The sequence below is a fragment of the Geotrypetes seraphini genome, chromosome 4 (assembly GCF_902459505.1).
Source record: "Geotrypetes seraphini chromosome 4, aGeoSer1.1, whole genome shotgun sequence".
Taxonomy (NCBI): Eukaryota; Metazoa; Chordata; class Amphibia; order Gymnophiona; family Dermophiidae; genus Geotrypetes; species Geotrypetes seraphini.
The window spans coordinates 323,340,425-323,368,125 of NC_047087.1; the positions used below are offsets into that span (position 1 = coordinate 323,340,425).

General features: G+C 42.3%; 1 protein-coding gene across 2 annotated transcripts in view; it reads left to right on the forward strand.

The window, feature by feature from the left end:
• Positions 1-27,701, forward strand: part of PSTK (phosphoseryl-tRNA kinase) — a 60,190-nt gene that overhangs the window by 13,439 nt on the left and 19,050 nt on the right. For both annotated transcript variants that reach the window (XM_033941000.1, XM_033941001.1), the window contains exons 3-4: positions 6,108-6,399; positions 10,916-11,114. In XM_033941000.1, the coding sequence (XP_033796891.1) occupies positions 6,108-6,399; positions 10,916-11,114 (491 nt within the window). The remainder of the gene's footprint in view (positions 1-6,107; positions 6,400-10,915; positions 11,115-27,701) is intronic.

Consider the following 27,701-nt stretch of genomic DNA (forward strand, 5'->3'; position numbering starts at 1 on the left):
CAAAGGTAGAAAAAAATTTCTATTTATTTATTGCTTTAGGAGACATGTGTCACTGTTTCTGTGAAGCATTGTATGCAGAGTCCAGCTTCTTGCTGGTTCAATTTAACCTTTGTCTATGTATTTTTATTTTATCCCCCCTTTTACAAAACTGTGAAGCGTTTTTAGCACCAGCCTTGGTGGTAGCAGCTCTGATGCTCAGAATTTTATGAGCATCAGAGCTGTTACCTCCGTAGCTAAAATCCACACTACAGTTTTGTAAAAGAGGGAGGGGTTAGTTTGTGATTACATATTCCTTACTAGGCGAAGGTGTTTTCTGTGTTCTGTGTGTTTTCTGTTAGGATTGACGGTGTAGGATTGATCTGTGCTGGTCTGGCTTGTTTAGTTTTACAATGGGTGTATTGATGTACTGCTCACTGCAATATGTAAGATGCTGCCTTTTCCTAGGTACTCATGTGTGACGTGTGGTTTGTTACTAAAAATCATGTTTTTCTTACAGATGGGGGGGGGGGTGCCAAAAAATGATGGGCCCCGGATGTTACATATGCTAGGTACGCCACTGTATGTAAAGATACCAGAAAGCTGGCGTAGCAAAAACTTCTAAGTTTTGAGTATTTAACCCTCCCACAATCTCACGGGCACTCGTTTCAAGTTTATTGAGATTTTGATTTAAACGCAATATCAAATATTTTCAATGCGTATAACAAAAATAAATTTGGGGAAATAAATAAAACCATTTGAACCAGTGTTCCCGCTAAGCTGCGCTGGCGCACAAAATATTACATCGCAGCGCACACGTTTCTCGTCACAGCGCACAATCGGAAGAGGCGTACGGCAGATGGCAGGGCGGCGAGAGGAGAATCGGGCGAGTTGGCTCATAACTTGCTGGCGCCCGATATTTTTGGCTCACGGTGAAAAAAGTTTGCTCACAACACCCGCCCGCTTAGAGGGAACACTGGTCAGGGTATGTATTGGATCCTCCCAGAACTTATAGATAATGCACCTGATTGGTTATATTTGGAATGGCGCCTTATGTTTCCCCTAAATTTAGTTCACCTTCCATGTATTAACATGCCTAGAAGATACAGAGAAAATAAAATTTTAATGGATACTTGGAAAACGTTGAGATTTATAAGTAAATTAACACTTATCCCAATAAATAAATCAACTAATCAATCTTTATGGATAAACTCCAAGATCAAAATTGGCGGAGCTCAAATCCTTTGGAAGAACTGGATTATTGCAGGCATTAGATCTTTAGATGACGTAATTTCAGAAAGTAAACTGCTGGATTTTTCACAATTGCAACATAGATTTGGTCTTAATAAAACACAAAGTTTTAAATGGTTGCAATTGAAGCAGGCCATTCAGGTTGGGTTCCCTGAATGGAAAACATTGAATAATCAATATAGTTTAAAGTTCTTATGTTTTCAAGCAGACTTCCTAGGACATCAAGCCGCATTGTGGTATAAATTAATATCTGGATATTTGAATAAAAAACCAAAAAATGGTCTAAGAGATATTTGGAGCATTGAGATTAAGCATCAAATTAATGCATCTCAATGGCCACTAATTTGGTCTTGGAGAATGAGATGTACAGTGTCAGCATCTATGAGACAAACTTGGTTCTTTTTATTACATAGAGCTTTTTGGACCCCTACACGTTTGCAAAAATTAGACAGTTCTAAGTCTAGTAAATGCTGGCACTGTAATCTGGAACCAGGGACATTAGATCACTTACTGTATCATTGTCCCTACATTAAAAGTTTTTGGAATTCAATTTGGCCACAAATTAATAAATTGATGGAAAATCATATAGCAATATCATACGATACAATATTATTTGGAATGATGATGAGAAAAAAAAGTCAAATTTCACCAGAAAATAACAAGCTTTTATTGATTATGACAGGGGTGGCCATTCAACATATAACCAATAATTGGAAGAATTATAATAACCTAAATTATACATTTTGGTGGAATACAATATGTCATGTATTTAAAATGGAAAGAACAATAGCAATACAAAGAGGGACATATACTAAATTTATAAAAATATGGGGGCCATTGACAAAATACTGCAATGAATAAATAGCAGGATTTTTCTTCTTCTTTTCTTCTTTTAAATATCTTTTTTGTGACACACATAGAGGGGGGGTAATGAAAATAATTTCTACATAATATGTTATAATATGTTATACAATATGTAATGTATGAATGAAAAGTAATAGAAGGGTGGGGGGAGGGAGAGGGGGAAAAACATAGTTAGAATATGATGTATTAGATATAAAAGTGATATTTTGTATTTATCAATTATATTATAATATTTTGTACACTTTATGTAAAGCTTGAAAATAAAAAATAATAAGAAAAAAAAAAAAAAAAAAATAATTCCCAGCATCCTGTTTGCTTTTTTGGCCGCCGCCTCACATTGAGCGGAAGGTTTCATCATATTGTCTACAATGATACCCAGATCCTTTTCTTGAGCGCTAACCCCCAAGGTGGACCCCAGCATCCGGCAACTGTCATTCAGGTTATTCTGCCCAATGTCCATCACTTTGCATTTGTCCACATTAAATTTCATCTGCCACTTGGACGCCCAGTCTTCCTAAGATCCGCCTGCAATTTTTCACAATCCGCATGCATTTTAACAACTTTGAACAGTTTAGTGTCATCTGCAAATTTAATCACTTCACTCGTCGTTCCAATTTCCAGATCATTTATAAATAAGTTAAATAGCACCGGTCCCAGTACAGACCCCTGCGGCACTCCACTGTTTACTCTCCTCCATTGAGAAAAATGACCCTTTAACCCTACCCTCTGTTTTCTATCCAATAACCAATTCCTTATCCACAACTGAACTTTGCCACCTATCCCATGACTCTTTAATTTTCTCAGGAGCCTCGTGAGGAACTTTATCAAAAGCTTTCTGAAAATCTAGATATACTATATCAACTGGCTCACCTTTATCCACATGTTTATTCACACCTTCAAAGAAGTCAAGCAAATTTGTGAGGCAAGATCTCCCTCGGCTGAATGCATGCTAACTCCATCTCATTAAATCATGTTTGTCTACGTGTTCCACAATTTTATTTTTTATAATCGTTTCTACCGTTTTGCCCGGCACCGAAGTGAGGCTTACCGGTCTGTAATTTCCCGGATCTCCCCTGGAGCCCTTTTTAAAAATCGGCGTAACATTGGCCACCCTCGAATCTTCAGGTACTACAGACAATTTTAGCGACAGATCACTAACAGCAGGTTATCAATTTCATGTTTGAGTTCTTTTAGTACCCTGGGATGTATACCATCCGGTCCAGGCGATTTTTCACTTTTTAACTTATCGATTTGGCTCAGTACATCTTCCAGATTCACCAAGATTTCTTTCAGTTCCTCTGCATCATCAACCTTGAAAACCATTTCCAGTTCATTATCTCTTACATTTTCTTCCGTAAAGACTGAAGCAAAGAATTCATTTAGTCTTTCCGCTATGGCCTTATCCTTCCTGAGCACCCCTTTCGCTCCTTGATCATCCAATGGTCCCACAGATTCCCTCAAAGGTTTTCTGCTTCTGACGTACCTAAAAAAATTGCTATGAGTTTTTGCTTCTTTTGTAAGATTCTCTTCATATTCTTTATCAGTGCTTTGCATCTAACTTGCCAGTGCTTGTGTTCTTCTTATTTTCTTCACTGAGATCCTTTTTCAATTTCTTTGACTGGGTGACCAGTGAATTGGATAGAGGATGTGCGCTAGATGTGGTGTATTTACATTTTAGTAAAGCCTTTGACAGTGTTCCACACAGACGTCTAATAAATAAACTGAGTGCCCTTGGGATGGGTCCCAAAGTGACAGACTAGGTCAGGAACTGGTTGAAAGCGACAGAGGGTAATGGTCAATGGAGATTACTCTGAGGAAAGGGATGTTACCAGTGGTGTGCCTCAAGCTTCTGTTCTTTGGCCTGTTCTTTTTATAAATTATATTACTGAAGTGTTTGTTGTTAGGTAAGATTTGCCTCTTTACAAATGATACCAAAATCTGCAATACTTCAGACACATTGGATGGTGTGAATAACATGAAGAAAGACCAGGCAAAGCTTGAAGAATGGTCTGAAATTTGGCAGATTAAATTAAATGCTTTTGGTTCTACAAAAAACAGAGGGAATGGTACAGTTTAGGAGGTGAAGAACTTATGTGCACGATGGAAGAGTGGGACTTGGGTGTGATTGTATGTGATGATCTTAAGGTGGCCAAACAGATTGAAAAGGTGACAGTGAAAGCTAGAAGGATGCTAGGTTGCATCGGGAGAGGTATGGCCAGTAGGAAAAAGGAGGTATTGATGCCCCTGTATAAAACTTTGGTGAGACCTCATTTAGAATATTGTGTACAATTCTGGAGGCCGCACCTTCAAAAAGATATAAAAAGGATGGAGTCGGTGCAGAGGAAGGCTACTGAAATGGTGTGTGGTCTTCATCATAAGGCGTATGGGGACAGACTTAAAGATCTCAATCTGTATACTTTGGAGGAAAGGTGGGAGAGGGGAGATATCATAGAGACGTTTAAATACCTAAGTGATGTAAATGCACATGAGGTGAGTCTCTCATTTGAAAGGAAACTCTGCAAGGAGAGAGCATAGGATGAAGTTAAGAGGTGATAGGCTCCAGAGTAATCTGAGGAAATACCATTTTACAGAAAGGGTGGTAGATGCATGGAACATTCTCCTGGAAGAGGAGGTGGAGACAGAGACTGTGTCTGAATTCAAGAGGGCCTGGGATAGGCACATGGGATCTCTCGGAGAGAGAAAGAGATAATGGTTACTGCAGATGGGCAGACTAGATGGGCCATTTGGCCTTTATGTGCCATCATGTTTCTATGTTTCTATCCAGCCAGTCTGATTTCAGAATACCTGCAATGAATATAGATGAGAGAAATTTGCATAGAAAGGAAACAGTGTATGTAAATGTATTTCCTGCATATGGATACCTTGAAAACCCGACTGGCTTAGTGTGTTGCGAGGACTGGTTTGAGAAGCTCTGGTTTAAACCAATGTCAATCATTTGAAAAGATCCTGGAATTTATGGGTGAAAATGAAGGGCCCTAGTAGTAGTAGTGTCGAGAAACCTTGGAGAGATCTCGGAGAAATGAGAAGGAAGTTGGCAGAAATTGGCCAGTAGGTTCTCTTCTCTTAGGGCCTCTTCTGTCAAACTGCACTAGCAATTTTTATCACCGAGAGCTGCGGTGAATGGCCTGCGCTGCTCCCGACTCTCATAGGAACTGTATGAGCGTCGGGAGCAGTGCGGATCACCACTCTTAGTCTCTCTCTCTCTCTTGGCACCTGCCTGCTTGTCTGACATTTTCCCTCTCCCTCTTTCTGTCAGTAAAGTCGCTTTGGGCACTGAAGCATGTTGGAAGTCGGTGCTTATGGAATGGGGAGGGTGCTGATAAACACATATTCAAAGTCTTGCAGTTAGTGTTAGGTGGATGGGAGCCGAGATTGGCAGCCGCAGTTTATAAAATATGGCCAGAAGCATCAACACATCAACCTGTCTCAGAGCAGGTATAAATTGCATGGGATGGGTTTATAAAGGCAAACGGCACCTAATGTTGCAAGAGATGCAGCTAAGTCGCTTTCCTGCCTCGGTGCCTTGTTACAAAATGATCCTCTGCAGGGGAAGAGAGAGAGAGGCTGGATGAAAGAGGGCAGTGTCCAGTATCACCTCATATGCAGCTAGCGTGCTGCCCAGAATGAGTTAGACAGAAATGGCTGCTGGCCCTCTGCAATGTCATATTTAGGGCCTCATTTAGTTGCAGAATGGGAAAATCTCTCGGTAAACCAGGTCCTGATGGGGAGGAGTCTTAAACGCTGGCTGCTAGACTGAAAGCCCCCTCTTCCCTCCTCCCCTCAATTCAGTTCAACCAGTGTCGTTTTAATCTCTTCATAGACTTCTTAATCCAGGCATTTGCCTAACTATTTTGCTTTGTGGGGTAGGGGGGTTGTTTTTACTATTGTTAAAACTTTTTATTAGTTTTGTGCTATGTGACATTTGTTTGGGGTTTTTTCTTAGAAGTTGCTTTGCTCTGCTGCAATTAAATAAAATCTTTTGAATTATTTTCTAGATACCCTGCTGGAAATGGCACAGGCAGCAGCTGTTAACATACATCGAGCATTTCTTAGTGGTTCTTAAAACTGGTTCATCACTGTGTGCTCCAGCTGAAAGAGAAAACACAGTGTGGCAAAGTTTTGTCCGTACTCTGGAGGAGCAGGGCTTCGTTTCTTCAGACGCACCAGGCCCTGAAGCCTCTCACCTTCAGCTAAAGCCCAGGACCTGCGGCCCCCTCTACATCCTACTGGATGATAACTTCTATTATCAGAGCATGAGATACGAAGTCTACCAGCTGGCTCGGAAATGTAATTTTCTTTTGTAACTTCTCTTTTTTTGTTTTCTTTGTCTCTTCCAGGATGCTTGCTATGGACTGCTCAACTCATGTCTTAGGTGGAGCAAGCCTTTGTGACCTCTGAGGAGCAGAGGGTATAGCTTTCCTTATGGCGGCTTTCAGAACTCCTCTTTATATAAGAACATAAGAATAGCTTTACTGGGTCAGAGCAATGGTCCATCTAGGTGTCAAGGGTGGCTGCTCCAGCAGGCTTTAGGCTGCTGCGGGGGGGGGGGGGGATGTCACTATTTGACAACTGAGGGACAAGAGAATGAGAGCAGAGGTTCCACAGTTGAGTGACCTTTTTGTACTGTACACTGAATGAATGAATTAATAGGTGGTTTACATAAGATCAAACATACAGAATACTTAAAACTATACGAAGAGACAAACAAACATCAGGATTTAAATTGGCAATAAAGCTTTGATCAAAATGAGTCAGACCCTATAAAAAAGCAGTGACAAACAGTTAAAAAAGTTTCCTAAAAGTTCCTCTGTCGACACATTTCCATAACTGTCCTATCAGCGGATTCTATAACTTTACCCCAGCACAGCAAATGGTCATTCCACAGGTTTCTACATATTTTGGATTAACATTGCCCCTCAGCATGGCTGAATTTTCAGATCGCGAGGGTCTTTTAGGGTGGTAAGCAGTCATCCTTTCCTTAAGAACATAAGAAGTTGCCCCCGCTGAGTCAGACCAGAGGTCCATCTTGCTCATCGGTCCGCTCCCGCGGTGGCCCATCAGGCCTAGTGCCTGAACAGTGGTCCCTGATTAATTTTGTAACTTACCTCTAATCTACCTCTACTCTTATCTGTACCCCTCAATCCCTTTGTCTTCCAAGTACCTATCCAAAGCTTCTTTGAACCCCTGTAGCGTGCTCCTGTTTATAACATCCTCTGGTAGCGCGTTCCATGTATCCACCACCCTCTGTGTGAAAAAGAACTTCCTGGCGTTTGTTCTAAACCTCTCCCCTTTCAATTTCTCTGAGTGCCCCCTTGTACTTATTGATCCCCTTAATTTGAAAAAGCTGTCCCTGTCTATTTTTTCTATACCCTTCATGATCTTGAAGGTTTCTATCATGTCTCCTCTAAGTCTCCGCTTTTCTAGGGAGAAAAGCCCTAGCTTTTTCAGTCTGTCAGTATATGAGAAGTCCTCCATGCCTTTTATTAGCTTAGTTGCTCTTCTTTGGACCCTCTCAAGTACCTCCATGTCCTTCTTGAGGTACGGCGACCAGAACTGAACACAGTACTCCCGGTGCGGGCGCACGATACAGTGGCAGGATGACTTCCTTTGTCCTGGTCGTGATACCCTTGAAATACTCTGGAATGGTACCAGATCCTCAAGATCTTATATTGCATCCTAAATGTCACAGGCAGCCAAGGCACAATTTTACGCTTTGCATAATATAACTTATGTGTGTAATTAGCTGCCAGTTAGCACTGTAATTGGGTCTGCTAATTAGCATATACTGGACTTGTCTAGCTGCAAAGGGTGTGTGGATCTGGGAGGGTCGGGGCATGCTCAAGGTTAAAGTTAGGTGCATAAATGTGGACTTCAACTAATATTCTAGAACAGCAATTGTGTTTGCAATAAAATTGATGCATAGCGCACATCAACCCAGCACTGAACGTTGGGGCTGAACTGGAATCCCAAAATCGACATAGGGCTTGGTTCATTGAGGTTGATTGTACTTTGTCAGGAATGCAGAGATCACTCTTGATGTCAAAAGGTCTTAGTCAGAAAAGGGACCTTTTTCCTATTGGAGACTTTCACAGGTTGTGAGACCTTGTTCTGTATTTTGCTGGTCACAGGCTGGTTTCAATTCAGAAGCTCAAAATGCTAATGTGTGGCCCATGCTGTGAAGAGTTTCTCAAGGACACAATGACAGTATGCTGCATGTACCCGTGTGAAGAGAAGAAGAAAGTTCCAGAAGCTAATCTTTTCCAGGGCCCTCCAGGGAAGAATGGAGGTGTGGACTAGGGGAAGGTTAGATAGACAGCACATTTGCACCTATAGGGGAGTACATAGGCTTCTCAACATAGCTGGATCTCCTGAAATTCCCAGATAGGGGATGTTCTAGATTGGGCAGCTTTTTGCCGATAGGATTCTTGGCCTTCCCAAGTTTCTCTGGATCTGCTCTCTACTATAGATGGCTCTGAGGAATGTCCATCAAGCCAAGTATCCTAATTACAACCTAGGTCACAGGAACCTGGCAAGATTTTCTGTCGCTTATCCTAGGATAAGCAGTGGCTTTCCTTACATCCATCTTAATCATTTATTGATTTAATTCATTCTTTTTCTAGCCCGTTGTCTCCAAAGAGCTTAGAACAGGTTACATCCTTACTTGATACATGCTAGGGGCTAATGATAATATACAATTTCCTGGTTACAATTTCTTTGATGTTTATTTGTTCCCTGCATTTTATAATTTTTCTTATGTAAAGCTGCTTTGTTTACAGATAAGGCGGGATAACAAATTTTAATAAACTTGAAACTATGTTTGTCCTTATGATGCAAGTTATCCTTCTGTGACACATACTGGTTCTCTTCGTAGTCTATCAGTCAAGGGTAGGGGCTTAGGTGAAGAGGTCTGTTTTTATTGCTTTTCTAAAGGTGAGAAGTCCTTCAATAATGACTTATAGACTGATCTTTTAGGAGGCCATCTAAACATTTTACCACATTGTCTGGCAACAAATTCCAGAGTTTCGTTACACGTGGAGTGAAAAAACAATTTCTGTGGCTTATTTGCTTCATCACATGCCCCCTACTCCTAATATATTTGGAAAGAGTAAACAAGCAGTTCACATCTGCCACTTTCATTCTACTCAGTAATTGATAGACCTCTTATCAAATCTATCTTGAGCTGTCTCTTCTCCACATTGAAGAGCCCTATTAGCCTATCCACATAGGGAAACTTCCTCTAGCATTTCTATTGCCCTTCTCGATACCTTTTCTAATTCTGCTATATCTTTTGAGATGTGGCAACCAGAAAGGCTTACATAGTATTCGAAGTGCAGCTGCACCACGGAACAAAATAAAAGATGAAAATGTTATGCCTTTTTCAATTCCTTTCCTGATAATTCCTAACATTTTATTTGCTTTCTTAGCCACCGCCACACATTGAGCTGAGGGATCCTTTTCCTGGGCATTGACTCCTAACACAGAGCCCAGCATCACGTATCTATAGGTCGGGTTCCTCTTTCCCACATGCATCACTTTGCACTTGCTCATATTAAACATCATCTGCCACTTTGATGCCCAGTCTCTTAAGGTCCTCTTGCAATTTTGCACAGTCCTTCGATTTAACAACTTTGTGTCATTAACAGTTTAATTAGCTCACAATTCCCATCTCTAGATCATTGATAAATATGTGAAAAAGCAGCGGTCCCAGCACATACTTCTCCATTGAGAATATTGACCATTTAAACCCACTCTCTGTTTCTGTCTCTCAACCAGTTCTTAATCCATAAAAGGACATTACCTCCTATCCCGTGACTTTCTGATTTCCTCAGAAATCTTTCATAAAGTACTTTGTCAAATTACTTTGTGTTGAATGCTCCATACAAAACTCTGTCTGTCCAAAAGCCACTATCTGCTATTCTCAAAACTGCTGCTGATGCCGAGGAACTGATTAAGCTGCTAGATTTTCCAGCGATTCTTTTGAACTGTGAGGATGGTACCTACAGTGAAGTTCTTGCTGACTGACTTTGAACTGAGTGTGCACAAGTAGTAACTATACATTTTTAGGTTTACAGGTGCTACTGAGACTTCTTGATACATAGGTTTGAATCGCACCTTCTGGGTTCGCTTTCAAAAAGAAAAACTGAAGAGGGAGCTGTTCTCCACTGCAGAAGGGAGAAGGCCAAGATCCTTCTGCCTATTTGCAGTTAGTACGGACTCCTGTGTATGTAACAGAACAGTCCAAGCATAGAATGACCTCCTAAGACATGATGAAGACAGAAAAAGTTAAAAATAAGCTGAGAGCCCAGAATAAGCATTGCAGCAATCCATGTCTTTACCACAGCATTCTTTGCTGGTGCTTCTGATTGATTTATTCAATAAATGTGTATTCTGCCTATATTTCTGGAGTACACTCCATAGATATAATCTATCTCCTTGGAAACTCTTGTTCTAGGAAATACTTCCGGAAATGGTTCTCCCCCTTTTTTTATTTCCCCATACTTCAGTCTTTAAGTTTCCTGTCATATGGTCATTACAGCACACCCTGCCTATTCTGTCTAAAACCTCAGAACTGGACATAGTGGCACAGCTAACGCCACACCAGTACCCTGTACAGAGGCACTATCATCTTTTTCTCCTGGCCAATTTATAAAGGTTTAAAAATTCAGACTGACACAGCTCTACACACTGTCTTCTGCTTATACATTAATATCTCAGCTGTCATCGGCTCATATATTAAGAGCATTTAGAGAGCAAAGTGCCTGGTCTAACGTCAAACTATTCCTTTCCTTTGAAAACCTTTTAGACTCCTTGGGCTTCTGCCAGTTGTTCGTGGACTGTCCGCTGGAATCATGCCTGGAGAGAAATCGTCACAGAGACAGACCTGTAGCAGAGGGAACAATATTGCTCATGGCTAAGAAAATAGAAATCCCAAATCCAGAAAAAAACTTCTGGGAAAAGAACAGCATCGTTGTCAGAAGTGAAGGACCTAACTGGGAGAATAAGTAAGAACAGAGTTGCACTTGAATCAGGGGGGGGCGGCAGACTTTCCTTTAAATTTGGAGCTGAGGTAAACTACTCTGTTGTCCAACTGAGTTAATAAATAGGTGCGAGTCAGAGGGCAGTTAACTCTACTTTAGTAAATGAGCTTCTTAAGGAAATTAGTGTGTGGGTCCTCAGTGTCAGCAGGATGCAATTGAAGCAGGCCATTCAGGAAGGGTTCCCTGAATGGAAGAATCTAAACACTCAATTTTGTTTTCAAGCGGATTTTCAAGGACACCAAGCCGCAAAATGGTATAAGAATATAAACAAATTTTTAAACAAAAAAAAGAGATCAGGACTTAGGGATATTTGGAGTATTGAGATAGGACAGATAATTTCTCCATCTCAATGGCAAAAATTTTGGTCCTGGAGAATACATACTACAAGATCAGCATCTATGAGTCAAACATGGTTGTTTTTATTACATAGAGTTTTATGGACCCCTACGAGATTACAAAAATTAGATAGTAATAGATCAAATAGATGCTGGCATTGTAGGATAGAAGTGGGGACATTGGACCATTTACTATTCTTTTGTCCCTGCATTAATTCCTTTTGGAAATTAATTTGGCCCCAAATTAATAATTTATTAGAAAATCATGTTGGACTATCATATGATACAATATTATTTGGAACAGCAATGAGAACACAGAGTCCGATTTCAGCTAATAATAATAAACTTTTATTAATTTTAACAGGGGTCGCCATACAGCAAATTACTCAGAACTGGAAGGATTACACTAAATTGAATTACACTTTTTGGTGGAATTCAATTTGTCATATATATAAAATGGAAAAAGTATTGGCATTACAACAAGGTTATATTAAAAAATTTAATAAAATATGGGGACCATTGACAAATTATTCTACTGATCAGATATAATAACACATGTATAGAACATATAGAAGGGGTAGGGAGGGAAAACTATTGTAATATTAATATGATATAAAATTCTGATAAAGGGTTTATTTAATTCACATTGTAAGAACATTTAATAATAATTTCAAGTGTTTTTTCATAATTGAATGTATTACATGTATTTCACTTGATGTAAGAATTTAAAAAAAGAATAAAAAATATTAAAAAAAAAAAAAAAAGTAAATGAGCTTCTTAAGGAAATTAGTGTGTGGGTCCCCAGTGTCAGCAGGAGACTTGGACTGAGCCAATTTGGCTCTTCTTCATGTGTAGGGAGGGGATTTATGCTCACCAGGCTTAAGTTCATTTCCAGTGCAAGCACCTAACCTAAGCATCTAGATCATCAACCCTACCAGAGAAATGGGAAGGATGTCAATGCCTCACTCTTAGGATTTCTTTCAAGAAGTTCAAGTACAAGACTTAACTGAAGCAGCAAACAGAAGATAATGAAGCTGAGTCTCCCAGGTCAGTTGCTTCAGAAATCAAACAACATAAGAGTTGCCGTACTGGGACAGACCAAAAGGCCCATCAAACCCAGTATCCTGTTTCCAGCAGTGGCCAAGGAGTAAAACAGATTTTATAAGCAGGGGATTTCCCCAAGCCATCTCAGTAATCTAATCTTTTACAATATAAACTGAGATTTTTGGGCCAAAAAATAGGGATTTCAGTTTATATTCGGGTTATCGTCCACCTGCCTGCCTCCTGGACCTGTTGCAGGCCTCCGCCAGGACAGGAGAGATCCCTCCCACCTCCTGTTCCAGCCAACTCTAAAAACATCTACCTGCCTCCCTGACGCTCCTTTCAAATCCCTGGTGGTCCAGCAGTGAACTGGGACAGGAGCGATCTTCCTGCTCTCCTGCCCTGTGCAAAGTTGCTAGCTGAATGGCTGCTGCAATATGGCTGGGGGAAATCCACTGCTTATTCCTAGGATGAGCAGCATAAAATCTGTTTCACTTCTTGAGATCTAGCTAGGTACTTGGGACCTGAGTTGGCCACTGTTGGAAACAGGATACTGGGCTTGATGTACTTTTTGTCTGTCCCAGTATGGCAGCTCTTATATTCTTATGTGAGCCAAGTACAGGACAATTAAGCCATTGTGACATCACTGATGAGGTTGGCTCTTATGCATTGGTGGAATGAGGCATTATGACATCACAATCTCAGCTCTGGAATGTTGCTACTCTTTGGGTTTCTTCTTGTTACTTGGGACCTGGGTTGGCCACTGTGGAAACAGGATACTGGGCTAGATGGATCTTTGCTCTGTCCCAGTATGACAATTCTTATGCTCTTATGTGATATAATTATAGGAGAGTCAAGCCATTGTGACATCACTGATGAGGTTGGCTCTTAGTCATTGGTGGAATGAGGCATTATGACATCACAATCTCAGCTCTGGAATGTTGCTACTCTTTGGGTTTCTTCTTGTTACTTGGGACCTGGGTTGGCCACTGTTGAAAGCAGGATACTTGGCTTGATGGACCTTTGGTCTGTCCCAGTATGACAATTCTTATGCTCTTATGTGATATAATTATAGGAGAGTCAAGCCATTGTGACATCACTGATGAGGTTGGCTCTTAGTCATTGGTGGAATGAGGCATTATGACATCACAATCTCAGCTCTGGAATGTTGCTACTCTTTGGGTTTCTTCTTGTTACTTGGGACCTGGGTTGGCCACTGTTGAAAGCAGGATACTTGGCTTGATGGACCTTTGGTCTGTCCCAGTATGGCAATTCTATGTTTTTATGAAATTTGTTTTGAGTTTCTCTGGTTCACCTTAATAATGGTTTTTGGACTCTTCTTTTAGGAAATTATCCAAACCTTTTTTAAATACTATTAAGCTAACTGCTTTCACCACATTCTCTGGCAATGAATTTCGGAGTTTAATTGCTTGTTGAGTAAAGAAATATTTTCTCAGTTTTGTTTTAAATCTACTTAGTAGTTTCATGGCATACCCCCTGGTACGGTTCGTGAAAACTGACGACAGCCATTCAGGGAGTGGCGCGGGGCCAGGTAGGAGTGAGAAAAGCTCGCTCCTGCCTTGTGTACTGCTGGCTGCAAGAGATGACGAGGCAGTTGTCCAGTGAGGGAGGGGCAGGAGCACATAAAGCTCCTGGGGGTGTTTAACTTATTGTTATATTCACTCCATAAGACGCACAGACATTTCCACCTACTTTGGGGGGGGGGAGAAAGTGTGTCTTCTGGAGCGAAAAATATGATACTTGCGTCACAAAAAGGTTTGCCGCTCTTACAATCGCTCCTTTCACTTTTGCCCACCGCATTTCCATTTCTTCCAGACGTTCCCATCCAGACAATAATTCCTTGACGTAATCCTCCATCCGAACAAAGTTAGTTTTTAAAAAGTCTAGAACCTTTGCTTTTGACTGAACCCTGTCTTAATATTAAACCGTACCATGCAGTGATTACTGGATGCCAGATGATCACCCACTATAACATTAGAAATACTTTTCCCGTTTGTAAGCACTAAGTCCAGTATGATCCCATCCCAGGTGGGTTCCATTACCAAACGCTGGAATAGTTCTCCTTATAGAGAATCCAGGATCTCCCAACTTCTAGAAGACCCCGCAATAGGGATAACCCAATCAACATCCAACATGTTAAAATCACCTATTAGCAAGACTTCCCCTTTTTTAGAGATATTTTGAATATGCCACAGATTACGGGTGTCTAACATTGTTTATTAATATTCTGATATATCCACAGTTCTGAGCGGATTACAAATAATATAAATAATCTCAATTTAAGGCACATTAAGAAAAACTTCCCTCTCTGTCCCTGATGGGCTCGCAATCTAAGTGAAAGTGCCTAAGAAAAAACATTTGTAAATAAGGAAAGAGTAAAAGATTACATCAAAAAGGAATAAAAACCCTGGCAGAAAAATCAAATTGAATTGAAAGGAAATAAAGACCACTGAAAAAAAAAATCATCATTATAGTTATAGTTATTAAAATACATTCCTGAACATTGCCCTACTGTCTTTCTTTCCACCAGCTGTATTCAAAAGGTCCATCTTTTAGTCACAGAAAAACACTTTCATTGGGGTGTCTTTATTCAGGGGGGGAGGGGGGTTAAATCACAAAACCAATCCTGTTTATTTTAGAATTTACAATCCCACTTATCGAATAGAGAGTGTCTATGCGGCCTACATTCTAAAATTTTGGAACACACCCCCTTGCCATATACTGGCTTTATAAAAACCAGGATTTGGACATCCATGCAACGTGGGCATCTAAATGCCAATTTTCAGACATCCAAAATAAAAACAGAGCTTCTAAATAACCTTTAGCTCTCAGATTGTAAACAGTCTACCTCAGTGTTCTTCAACCTTTTTACACCCATGGACCGGCAGAAATAAAAGAATTATTTTGTGGACCGGCAAACTACTAAGACTGAAATTAAAAAAAAAAAACATTTCCATCCTGTCTCCCCTCCTCTTCACATATATCCCCTCTGCTATCAAGAAAACTGAACAAGCCAAATTATTACAGAATGCTACACAGAAATATCATGCGAACAGAATACTGCAGTCACACATTCTAGGGCAACTGCCCCCTGGTCAGAGAGAGCCCTAAGCCAGCTGGAAGCTAAAGAATCACTGCCTGGGCTTTGCAGTCCCCAGTTATGTCTCTAGCAGGATATATATTTCAAATCTCATATATTCTAATGACAAAATAGAAATAAAATGATTTTTTTCTACCTTTTGTTGTTTCTGGTTTCTGCTTTCATCTTCTTTTCACTCTTTTCCTTCCAGCGTCTGCCCTGTCTTTTCAATCCAGCATCTGTCCATTCCATACACTGTCTGCCCATTCCAAAAACTGTCTGTCTCCCCCTGCCTTCTCTCCTCTAGACCCCCCTTTGGTCTGGCATCCATCATCTTCCCTCTGTTCCCTCATGGTCTGGCATCTTTCTTCTTTTATCTCTCTCTCCTTCCCCCCTGTAGCATCTCTCTCTTCTCCGCTTAGATCGGATATCTCTCTCTCCTCTCTCTCATCCCTTTCCTTTTCTTCTCTGGTCTTCCTTCTTTATTTTCTGCCTCCGTCTAAATTAAATTATTTCTTACTATGCAATCCTCAGTTTCCCTCTTTTCATTGTGTCTACCCACAGCATGCCACCCCTTTCCTTCACCCCTCCACTATATCAACGCCACTATATCAATGCCAAGAAATGTAAGGTCATGCATCTCGGAAATGGAAATCCATGCAGAACTTACACCTTGAATGGAGAAACTTTGACCAAGACTACAGCAGAACGAGACTTGGGAGTGATCATCAGTGCAGACATGAAGACTGCTACTCAAGTGGAGAAGGCTTCATCTAAGGCACGGCAGATGATGGGTTGTATCAAAAGAAGTTTTGTCAACAGGAAGCCTGAGGTCATGATGCCATTATACAGAGCCATGGTGAGACCTCATCTAGAATACTGTGTGCAATTTTGGAGGCCACATTACCGTAAAGATGTGCTCAGAATTGAGTCGGTTCAGTGGATGGCCACCAGGATGGTCTCGGGGCTAAAGGGTCTCTCGTACGAAGATAGACTGAACAAATTGCAGCTCTATACTCTCGAGGAGCGTAGGGAGAGGGGAGACATGATTGAGACATTTAAGTACATCACGGAACAGGTCGAGGTGGAAGATGATATCTTTCTTCTCAAAGGACCCTCGAACACAAGAGAACATCCGCTCAAACTCAGGGGAGGGAAGTTTCGTGGAGACGTCAGGAAGTACTTCTTCACGGAACGAGTGATAGAGCATTGGAACAAGCTTCCAGTACAGGTGATCGAGGCCCGCAGTATCCCAGACTTCAAGAACAAATGGGATACCTATGTGGGATCACTGCGGGAGTCAAACCAATAAATAGGGTCGCTAGGATATAGACTTAATAGAGCAGGTCAGTAGAGTTAAGGGGGCCAGTAGACTTAAAAGGGGGTCAATGGTATGGGCAGACTTGATGGGCTGTAGCCCTTATCTGCCATCATCTTTCTATGTTTCTATGTAACTCTGTCTTCCCCCATCCAGCATATGTCCTTTTTTTGTTTATCCCTCCTTCCATCCAGTATGTTCTCTTTCTCCACTTCCATTCAACATTTTCTCTCCCTTCTCCCCACTTCCCTCATCTGCCCTCTTCTCTCTCCCCTTCTCCCCACTTCCATCATCTGCCCTCTTTCTCCCCTTCTCCCCACTTCCATCATCTGCCCCTTCTCTCTCTTTCCTCCCACTTCCATCATCTGCTCCTTCTCTCAATCTGACAATTAGAACTGGACAGATACCGGACGACTGGAAGATAGCGAACGTCACGCCAATTTTCAAAAAAGGATCGAGAGGAGAACCGGGCAACTACAGACCTGTGAGTCTTACGTCTGTCCCTGGAAAGATGGTTGAAGCACTGATTAAAGATAGCATAGTTCAGCATTTAGATACACACGACCTGATAAAAGCAAGTCAACATGGCTTCAGGAAAGGGAAATCATGTTTAACGAATTTACTTCAATTTTTTGAGACCGTGAATGAACAAATTGATAGTGGAGAACCGGTGGACATAATATACTTTCAGAAAGCGTTCGACAAAGTTCCACACAAAAGACTTCTCAGGAAACTACAAAGCCATGGAATAGAGGGGGATATTCAAAGATGGATAGGCAAATGGCTGGAGAACAGAAAGCAGAGAGTGGGCATAAATGGGAAGTTCTCCGACTGGGAGAAAGTGACTAGCGGTGTACCCCAGGGCTCGGTACTTGGGCCGATCTTATTTAATATCTATATAAATGACCTAGAAGAAGGAACATCCAGCGAGATCATCAAGTTTGCAGACGACACAAAGATATGCCGGGCAATCATAAGAACATAAGAAGTTGCCCCCGCTGAGTCAGACCAGAGGTCCATCTTGCTCAACGGTCCGCTCCCGCGGCAGCCCATCAGGCCTAGTGCCTGAACAGTGGTCCCTGATTAATTTTGTAACTTACCTCTAATCCCATCCCTATAATCTACCTTAACTCTTATCTCAGAGAGATTTGGGTCAGTTAGAGAAATGGGCGGAGAAATGGCAGATAAAGTTTAACGTGGAGAAATGCAAAGTGATGCATTTAGGCAGTAAGAATAAGGAACACGAGTATAGAATGTCAGGTGCAACTCTAGGTAAGAGCAAACAAGAAAAGGACCTGGGTGTACTGATAGATAGGACCCTGAAACCATCAGCACAATGTGCGGCGGCAGCAAAGAAAGCAAATAGAATGTTAGGCATGATAAAGAAGGGAATCACGAGTAGATCGGAGAAGGTCATAATGCTGCTTTATAGATCACTGGTGAGACCCCACTTGGAATACCGTGTCCAACATTGGTCTCCCAACCTAAAGAAGGATATAAAACTGCTGGAGAGGATGCAGAGACGAGCAACAAAACTAGTAAAAGGTATGGAGAAAATGGAATACGAGGATCGACTTAAGAGACTGGGATTGTTCTCCCTTGAGAAAAGGAGACTGCGAGGGGATATGATCGAGACCTTCAAAATACTGAAAGGATGCAGAGACGAGCAACAAAACTAGTAAAAGGTATGGAGAAAATGGAATACGAGGATCGACTGGGGGTTGTTCTCCCTTGAGAAAAGGAGACTGCGAGGGGATATGATCGAGACCTTCAAAATACTGAAAGGAATCGACAAAATAGAGCAGAAAAAACTATTTACATTTGACACGGACAAGAGGACATGAAATGAAGCTAAGGGGGGACAAGTTCAGGACTAATATCAGGAAGTTCTGCTTCACTCAGAGAGTGGTTGACACCTGGAATGCTCTCCAAGAGGAGATTATTGCAGAATCAACCGTCCTAGGATTCAAAAGCAAACTAGATGCACATCTCCTTACGAGAGGCATAGAAGGATATGGGTGACTAAAAATTACGCCAGGTGTACACCTGACAGGGCCTCCGCGTGTGCGGATCACCGGACTTGATAGACCAAAGGTCTGATCCGGGGATGGCGCTTCTTATGTTCTCTCCATCCACCACAGGTCCATCTCTTTCCCTTTCTCTCACCTTTCCGATTTTGGCAACAAGATCGGCAACGCCCCCCCCCCCCACAATGACATTCAAGATCGGTAACGCCCGTCCCCCCCCAGCACTCAAGATCGGTAATGGGCCTCCTCTTCCCTGGGCATCAACAGCACTTCAGATCGGCAACGCGGTGCTCAGTCTAAAGCTTCCCTCTGTCTCGAACTGCCTTGGCGGAAATAGGAAGCTGCATCAGAGGGGAAGCTTTGGGCTGAGCACCGCGTTGCTGATCTTAAGTGCTGTTGATGACCGGGAAAGAGGAGGCCCATTGTCGAACTTGAGTGCCATCACGGGGGGGTGGGGGGGAGGCGATGCCGTTGCAGCCCAGATGCTGATGGCCTCAATCTGATCTTGCCGGCCCTGCGCGGACCAGAAGGAATTTTCTGCGGATCGGCGGTTGAAGAACACTGGTCTACCTTGTCTGACCGACAGACAAAGCAAAATAAGGGATTAGGGATGTTGGAAAAGAATGATTGCTTTTCCAAAAAAATTGATAAGTGACCATCATGCAATAAAACCAACATCATTCTTAAAGCTAACAAATCTACTCTGAAGTTGCTTAAACTCTTAGTGGGTTTACTTTACTTTAGTAAATATCACTGATTAATGTGGTTCCCGATTAACTGAAAAAAAAAAAAAATATATATATATACAGTATTTTTTTTTTTTGAAATACCATCTTTATTGAGCAGAACAAATAACAGTCTTAGTATACAAAAACATCCAATACAATAAGAGGAAACACTGGTCTGCAAAATAAAACAATTTTGTAACCCCTCCCCCCCCGGCCCCCTCCCCCCTGGAGAATCAGGTGTGACCTTGCAACAAGTGATGCCTTCACTAGAAAAGGTGAGTAGCCCAGGCATAAATGACAATCAAGGACCAATTAATACATATTGAGTAAATAACTACGCGCCACAAGTGTCAGAATATTCCAAAAAGGAGCCCATCCATCTTGTAATGGCTATCCAGCTCAGGACTCCAGATTGGGGACCATGTGACGCTCCAGCTGTAACAGCTGGATCATGTTCGCTCTCCAGTGCTGAAAAGAGGGAGGCGACTTCTCCAACCAGCACAATAAAATAACTTTATTCCCCCAGCAAAATGACTTTTCTCAGAAAGCAGCGCAAACCCTTTGGCACTGGGGCAATCACTCGACACTGGAAGAACAAAAGGTGAGGCGAGGCTATACACAGGCGTTCCATGTGAAGGAGATATGATCCAAGACCCTCTCCCAGAAAGCACGGATCCAAGGACAGGTAAAAAACATATGTCCCAAGGTAGCACCTAAAACATTACATTTGAGACAGCGAGCATCCAGGTGTAGCACTATTTGTTGTGCGCGCCTGGGAGAAACGTGTAACCGCATAGTCATCTTATAATTAATTTCCAATAGAGCCATCGATAATCTCATCTGGGAAGCCAGTCTAAGGCTACAACACAGGAGGTCTGCGGAGATGGAGACCCCCACATTGTGAGTCCATTGTTGACTCAAACGCGTGTAATCGAAACTGGGGAGATGCTCCTCCAGGGATTTCAAATGGAATCTCAAAGGAATAGTATTCTGTGCTTCTAAGCATAACCCCTCTCAAAGGAGCTCAAGGGACTCCCCCGATAATGCCTCAACAGGCAATGTACGGATGTAGTGGCACAATTGCCAGTACGTAAAATGTTCCAAAGGCGAGAGCCAAAATGCCACCTGAAGATCTGCAAACGAGCGGATGGAGCCATCCTCCAACAGGACCTGGTGAAGATATAAAAGGTTATGAGACTTTCAATTACAAAATGAAGCGGATGTCATACCCGGCGTAAAGAGTGGATTACCCCCAATTGGCAAAGAGTACCGTCGTCGTTGACGGTATGGTCATTAGTCTTTTTTAAAATTAAGAGTATAGTTATGAGTGACCCATGTGTATTGTGTTAGCTTCTCCAACTAATTTCAGAATGAAATGGAACTTACCTGTTGTACTATTAACACCATGGCTTTACACTAGAGATTCTCAACACGCGGTACTGTAGGCATACCACTGTCAGAGGTATGCAGTGCCAGTGGCATACCTAGCATATGTGACACCCATCATTTTTTGACACACCCATCATCTATATGAAAAATATGATTTTTAGTAACAATCCACATATCGCACAACAAGAGTGTACCTAGGAAAAGGCAGCATCTTATACACTGCAGTGAGCACTGGAACACCAACACACACATTGTAAAACTAAACAAGCCAGATCCTGCACAGTCAATTGATTCTGTACAGTCAATACCAACAGAAAACATGTCCTTCTCATACACACAGAACACAGATAGACCTTTGCCCAATATGGAATAATCACAAACTAAAAATAGAAATATGTAGACAAAAGTTAAACTGAACCGCCAAGAAACCAGACTCTGCATACAATGCAATACCACAGAAACAATGACACATATTTGTTTATTTATTCAATTTTTTAGCCCGTCCTCCCAAAGAAGCCCAGAACGGGTTACAAAGTACATTCATAATAATCGAGAGAGGACAGAGTTGACAATTTACTTAAGCTACAATATAGACATGGCAATAAAACATATGCACTATTATTATTATCTGGTGAGATTAGGTGACAAGTCCGTTGACTGGCATTTCTGGGTGAATGACTTTAAGGCGCTGGGTTTGTAAAGAGGAAGGCTTCACAGCCTTCCTGAAGTTCCAGAGTCCATCTAGTGATCTAACAGATGGGGGGATGGTGTGCCACAGTCTGGGTATGAAATGTGAGTAGGAGTGTTTGCAGGCTGTTTCAGTTTTGAGGGAGCGAACGGGAGGTATGGTCAGTCGTTTTTCTCCTTGGGACCTCAGTGGTCATTTTGGGAAGTAGATTTGTAGTTTAGTTTTTATGTAGTGCGGAATTGTTTCATGGAAGGTTTTGAAAGCGAGGACTAGGGACTGGAAGGTGCAGCGTTTTTGAATGGGCAGCCAGTGCATGGAAGCTAATGCATGGCTAACATGGTTGTGGATGCCTAGGTTTTTCCTTTGGAGGCGGGAGAAAGTTTTGGTAGGCAGACCCACTAATAGAGTGTTACAATAGTCTACCCGGGATAGTACAAAAGCGTATAGGTGGGAAAATTCGGCTTCAGAGAAGTATGCACGTATGTTTTTTAGCTGGCGGAGGTAGCAAGAGGAGGATGATACTAGTTTGGATACATGATCTGTCATTGATAAATTAGAGTCAAGAGTTACTCCTAGGCTGTGGACGTTGTCTTTGGGTGTAAGGGTGTTTGTGGCCCAGGAAAAGGACAGATGGGGGTATACGATATGCATAGGTCTTTGTGGATCCAGAGAAGTTCTGCCTTGGATTCGTTTAACTGGATTCATTTAACTGTAACTGTAACATATTCATAAGAGACTTGACCCAAGGGCTTCAGGGTAAAGTAACTCTGTTCGCTGATGACGCCAAACTATGTAATATAGTAAGTGAAAGCAATCTGCAGGATAGTATGACGCAGGATCTGCTTACGTTGGAAAACTGGTCCTCGACATGGCAGCTGGGCTTCAACGCTAAGAAATGTAAGGTTATGCATCTCGGTAGCAGAAATCCATGCAAACCTTACACCTTAAATGGAGAAACACTAGCTAGGACTTCAGAAGAAAGAGACTTGGGAATAATCATCAGTGCAGACATGAAGGCCGCCAAACAAGTGGAGAAGGCCTCATCCAAAGCAAGGCAACTTATGGGATGTATCAATAGAAGCTTCGTTAGCCGCAAATCTGAAGTCATAATGCCACTGTACAGAACCATGGTGAGACCTCATCTGGAGTACTGTGTGCAATTCTGGAGGCTACATTACCGTAAAGACGTGCTTAGAGTTGAGTCGGTTCAGCGGATGGCCACCAGGATGATCTCGGGGCTCAAGGGTCTCTCGTACGAAGAAAGACTGAACAAATTGCAGCTCTACACTCTAGAGGAGCGCAGGGAGAGGGGGGACATGATTGAGACATTTAAATACATCACGGGACGTGTCGAGGTGGAAGAAGACATCTTCTTTCTCAGGGGACCCTCGGTCACAAGGGGGCATCCATTCAAACTCAGAGGAGGGAAATTCGATAGTGACATAAGGAAGTATTTCTTCACAGAAAGGGTGGTAGATCACTGGAACAAGCTTCCAGAGCAGGTGATCAAGGCCACCAGCGTTATTGAATTTAAGAATAAATGGGATGCCCTAGTAGGATCCTTACGAGGGTCAAGTTAAGGAACTAGGTCATTAGTACTCAGACTTAATGGGGTGGGTCAGTAGAGTGGGCAGACTTGATGGGCTATAGCCCTTTTCTGCCGTCATCTTTCTATGTTTCTATAGAAGGAAGAGCATATCCCATTCCTAGTAAGTTGACCTTTTATGTTTCTTCTTTCCTATTATAAATTGTACTTCCCCCTAATCCAGTTTGTATCTTGTAAGTCAGTAAAGTTTTGTTATTTGATGTTTTCCCCAGGATTTTAATAGTTTTAATATTGTACACCGCTTTGATAATTTATTTAAAGCGGTATATCAAATTTTAAATTAAACATAAAACATCGTTTTTGTCACCCTTCTCTGTACCTTTTCTAATTCCACTATATCTTTTTTGAGATAACCAAAATTGCACACAATATTCAAGGTACAACTGTACCATAGAGCAATACAAGGGCATATAACATTTTCATCTTCATTTTCCATTCTTTTCCTAATAATTGCTCTTGGGTTACTACTGAAAACAGTATGAGCTGTGCTAAAATCAGCAAATAAGCGTTTAAGATATCATGTTAACTTTTATGTAGAGGTTATGCCAGTTAATTTTCACTTTGGAATTCAATGAAATGTACAATTTCACCACAAGTGCCTAAACATTTGCACAGCGGAGCTGGTTTTAAGAAGGGTTTGGACAATTTCTTGGCGAAAAAGACCATATAGTCTGTTATTGAGAGTCTATTGATGTCTGTTATGTAGAGGCTGTGCCAGTTTCTTTTCACTTTGGAATGCAATGAAACGTTTGCACAGTGTAGCTGGTTTTAAGAAAGGTTTGGATAAGTTCAGGGAGGTAAAGTCCATAGTCTGTTATTGAGAGAGACATGGTGTAAGACACTGCTTGCCCTGTATTGGTAGCATGGAATATTGCTACTCCTTGGGTTTTGGCCAGGTACTAGTGACTTGGATTGGCCACCGTGAGAACAGGCAACTGGGCTTGATGGACCATTGGTCTGACCCAATAAGGCTATTATAATGCCCCTATATAAGTCTCTGGTTAGACCTTATTTAGAATATTGTGTACAATGCTGGGGACAACACCTTCAAAAGACATAAATAAGATGGAGTCAGTCCAAAGGAAGGCTACTAGATTGGTCAGTGGTCTTCATCATAAAATATATGGGGACAGACCTAAAGATCTCAATATGTACACTCTGGAGTTGGAGGTGAGATGGATAAACTGGACATACTGGCCTCACTTGTGTATGCTGGACACTACAGTCCTATATTTTCTCATAGCCAGGCCCAGCCTGTACCTTGCTGTCTGTGAACACATGAATCCTTTGAAATGCTAACCCAGCTGGCCTTTGTGCTGCAAAGTGCCTGTCTCCATTCCCTGCTGGGAGGATATTTCTCCAAGGTTCTGCTGAACTGTTATCAGTGCTGTATGACTTCACATATGCAAGGCACCCTGAAATGCCATAAAACACTCATAACAAGTAACAATCCCTGAAGGATGAAGGGGGAGTAGGGATGTGGGGGGCTGGGGCCTGTCTCTGAAGCAAGCCATGGGATCCAGGCACGGCCAGGATGCTGGAATGTCACCCTTGCATCTTTGTTTCAACTTTCTGCATAAGACTGTCTACAAGGACACTATCCTGAAGATATACAGTGTTGTAAAATCACAAATCAGCCTCTGCGAAGTGATAAGGATTTTAGAGCTGGAGGAAGAAAGTTCATGAAGAATTCTCTGTTTCTGCAAGGGCCCCCCTCCTGGGGGGGGAGTGAGAGGCGTGGACTGGGGAGAGGAATAGTTAGGTATACATTTTTGTACCAATAGGGAAATACATGACCAAAGTTCGGGGATGTGCTTTTTAGAATAAAGGAAGAATTTCTCTGTATAAAAAAACACGTGCATCACAGGTAGAGCCAGAGAGATTCACTTACTTATGCTACGGGGAACTGCTAGCTCCCTGCTAAGCATAGAAACATAGAAGATGACGGCAGATAAGGGCCATAGCCCACCAGGTCTACCCACTCTACTGACCACCCCCAAGTCTACTATCCTAGGGATCCCACTCATGGTGACAGGTTCCCTTGGCTTAACCCTCTAAGGGATCCCACATGGGCATCCCATTTGCTTTTAAATTCTTGCACGCTGTTTGCCTCGATCACCTGCACCGGGAGCTCGTTCCAAGGATCAACCACTCTCTCGGTGAAGAAATATTTCCTGGTGTCGCCATGAAATTTCCCGCCCCTGAGTTTGAGCGGATGCCCTCTTGTGGCTGAGGTCCTTTGAGAAAGAGAATCTCTTCTTCCATCTCGATACAGCCGGTAATATACTTAAATGTCTCGATCATGTTTCCTCTCCCTACGTTCCTTGAATGAGTACAGCCGCAAATTTTTCAGCCTTTCCTCGTATGATAGATCCTTGAGCCCCGAGACCATCCTGGTGGCCATCCGTTGCACCGACTCTACTCTCAGCACATCTTTTCGGTAGTGTGGCCTCCAGAATTGCACACAGTATTCCAAATGAGGCCTCACCATGGTTCTGTATAATGGCATTATGACTTCAGGCTTCTGGCTGACGAAACTCCTGTGGATGCAACCTAACAACTGTCTTGCCTTAGATGAAGCCTTCTCCACATGATCAGCAGTTTTCATGTCTGCGCTGATGATCACTCCCAAGTCTCGTTCTGTTGAAGTTCTAGCTAAGGTCTCACCATTCAAGGTGTAAGTTCTGCACGGATTTCTGCTGCCGAGATGTATGATCTTGCATTTCTTAGCGTTGAAGCCCAGCTGCTAGGTCGAGGACCAAAGCTCCAACAAATGTAGGTCCTGTGTCATACTATCGGGTGAATTGCCATCTCTCACTATATTGCATAGTTTGGTGTTGTCAGCGAATAACGTTACCTTACCTTGAAGCCCCTGAGTTAGGTCACCTATGAATATGTTGAAAAGGAGTGGGCCCAAGACTGAGCCCTGCGGTACTCCACTGGTCACCTCTGATGTTTTAGAGAGGGTACTGTTAACTACCACCCTCTGAAGTCTGCCACTCAGCCAGTCATTGACCCATGTAGTTAGTGTTTCTCCCAGCCCCATTGATTTCATCTTGCTCAACAGCCTGCGATGCGGGACACTATCGAAAGCTTTGCTGAAGTCTAGGTATATGACGTCCACGGATTCTCCCAAGTCTAACTATTTTGTTACCCAGTCAAAGAAGCTGATGAGATTGGATTGGCAGGACCTACCCTTGGTGAATCTGTGTTGACTGGGATCCCGTAGATTCTCCTCATCCAAGATTGCGTCTAATTTACGTTTGATTAGTGTTTCCATGAGTTTGCATACTATTGATGTGAGACTCACCGGTCTGTAGTTTGCAGCCTCTGCCCTGCAACCCTTTTTGTGCAGTGGAACGACGTTAGCTGTTTTCCAGTCTATGGGGACTCTCCCCGAACTTAGGGAGAGATTGAAGAGTCCTGATAGCGGTTCTGCCAGGACATCACGCAGTTCACTGAGCACCCTGGGGTGTAGATTGTCCGGTCCCATGGCTTTGTTCACCTTGAGTCTTGCCAGTTCATAGTAGACGTTGCCAGGTGTGAACTCGAAATTCTGAAACGGGTCTTCCACGCTGGGCCTTGCCTGCAACTGTGGACCGTGCCCCGGTGCCTCGCAGGTGAAGACCGAGCAGAAGTATTCATTCAGTAGTTCTGCTTTATTGGAATCTGATTCTGCGCAGTTCCCATCTGGTTTTCTAAGGCATACTATCCCGTCTGTGTTCTTTTTCCTATCACTAATATACCTGAAGAAGGATTTGTCCCCTTTCTTCATGTTCTTTGCCAGAGTCTCTTCCACTTGAAGTTTGGCCTCCCTGACTGCTGTTTTGACCGCTGCAGACCTCGCCCTATGTTCTAGTTAAGCTTCCCTAGTCTCCGTTCGTTTGTAGGAAATAAATGCTTTTTTCTTCTTTTTGACGAGGTGCGAGATTTCTGCGGTGTACCATTGGGGTTTGTTGTTTCTCCGCCGTTTGTGTACTGATTTAATGTAGAGACTTGTCGCTTCATGTATGGTAGATTTCAGGGATGACCACATAACTTCCACATCATCGGTCGTAGTTTGGTTCTGCAGTGTCCGGTGGACAAAATCTCCCATGCGTTTTTTGTCCAGCGGACACTGCAGAACCAAGCTACGACCGATGATGTGGAAGCTATGTGGTCATCCCTGAAATCTACCATACATGAAGCGACATGGGTGCAAGTTCTTCTCTCCATTGCATATTCTGAACTGACAATATATTTTTCTGCTATGCCTTTGCTGCTGTAATTTTGTAAGTTTTTATACTAACAATAAACAAATATTGTCTGTTTTTGGAACA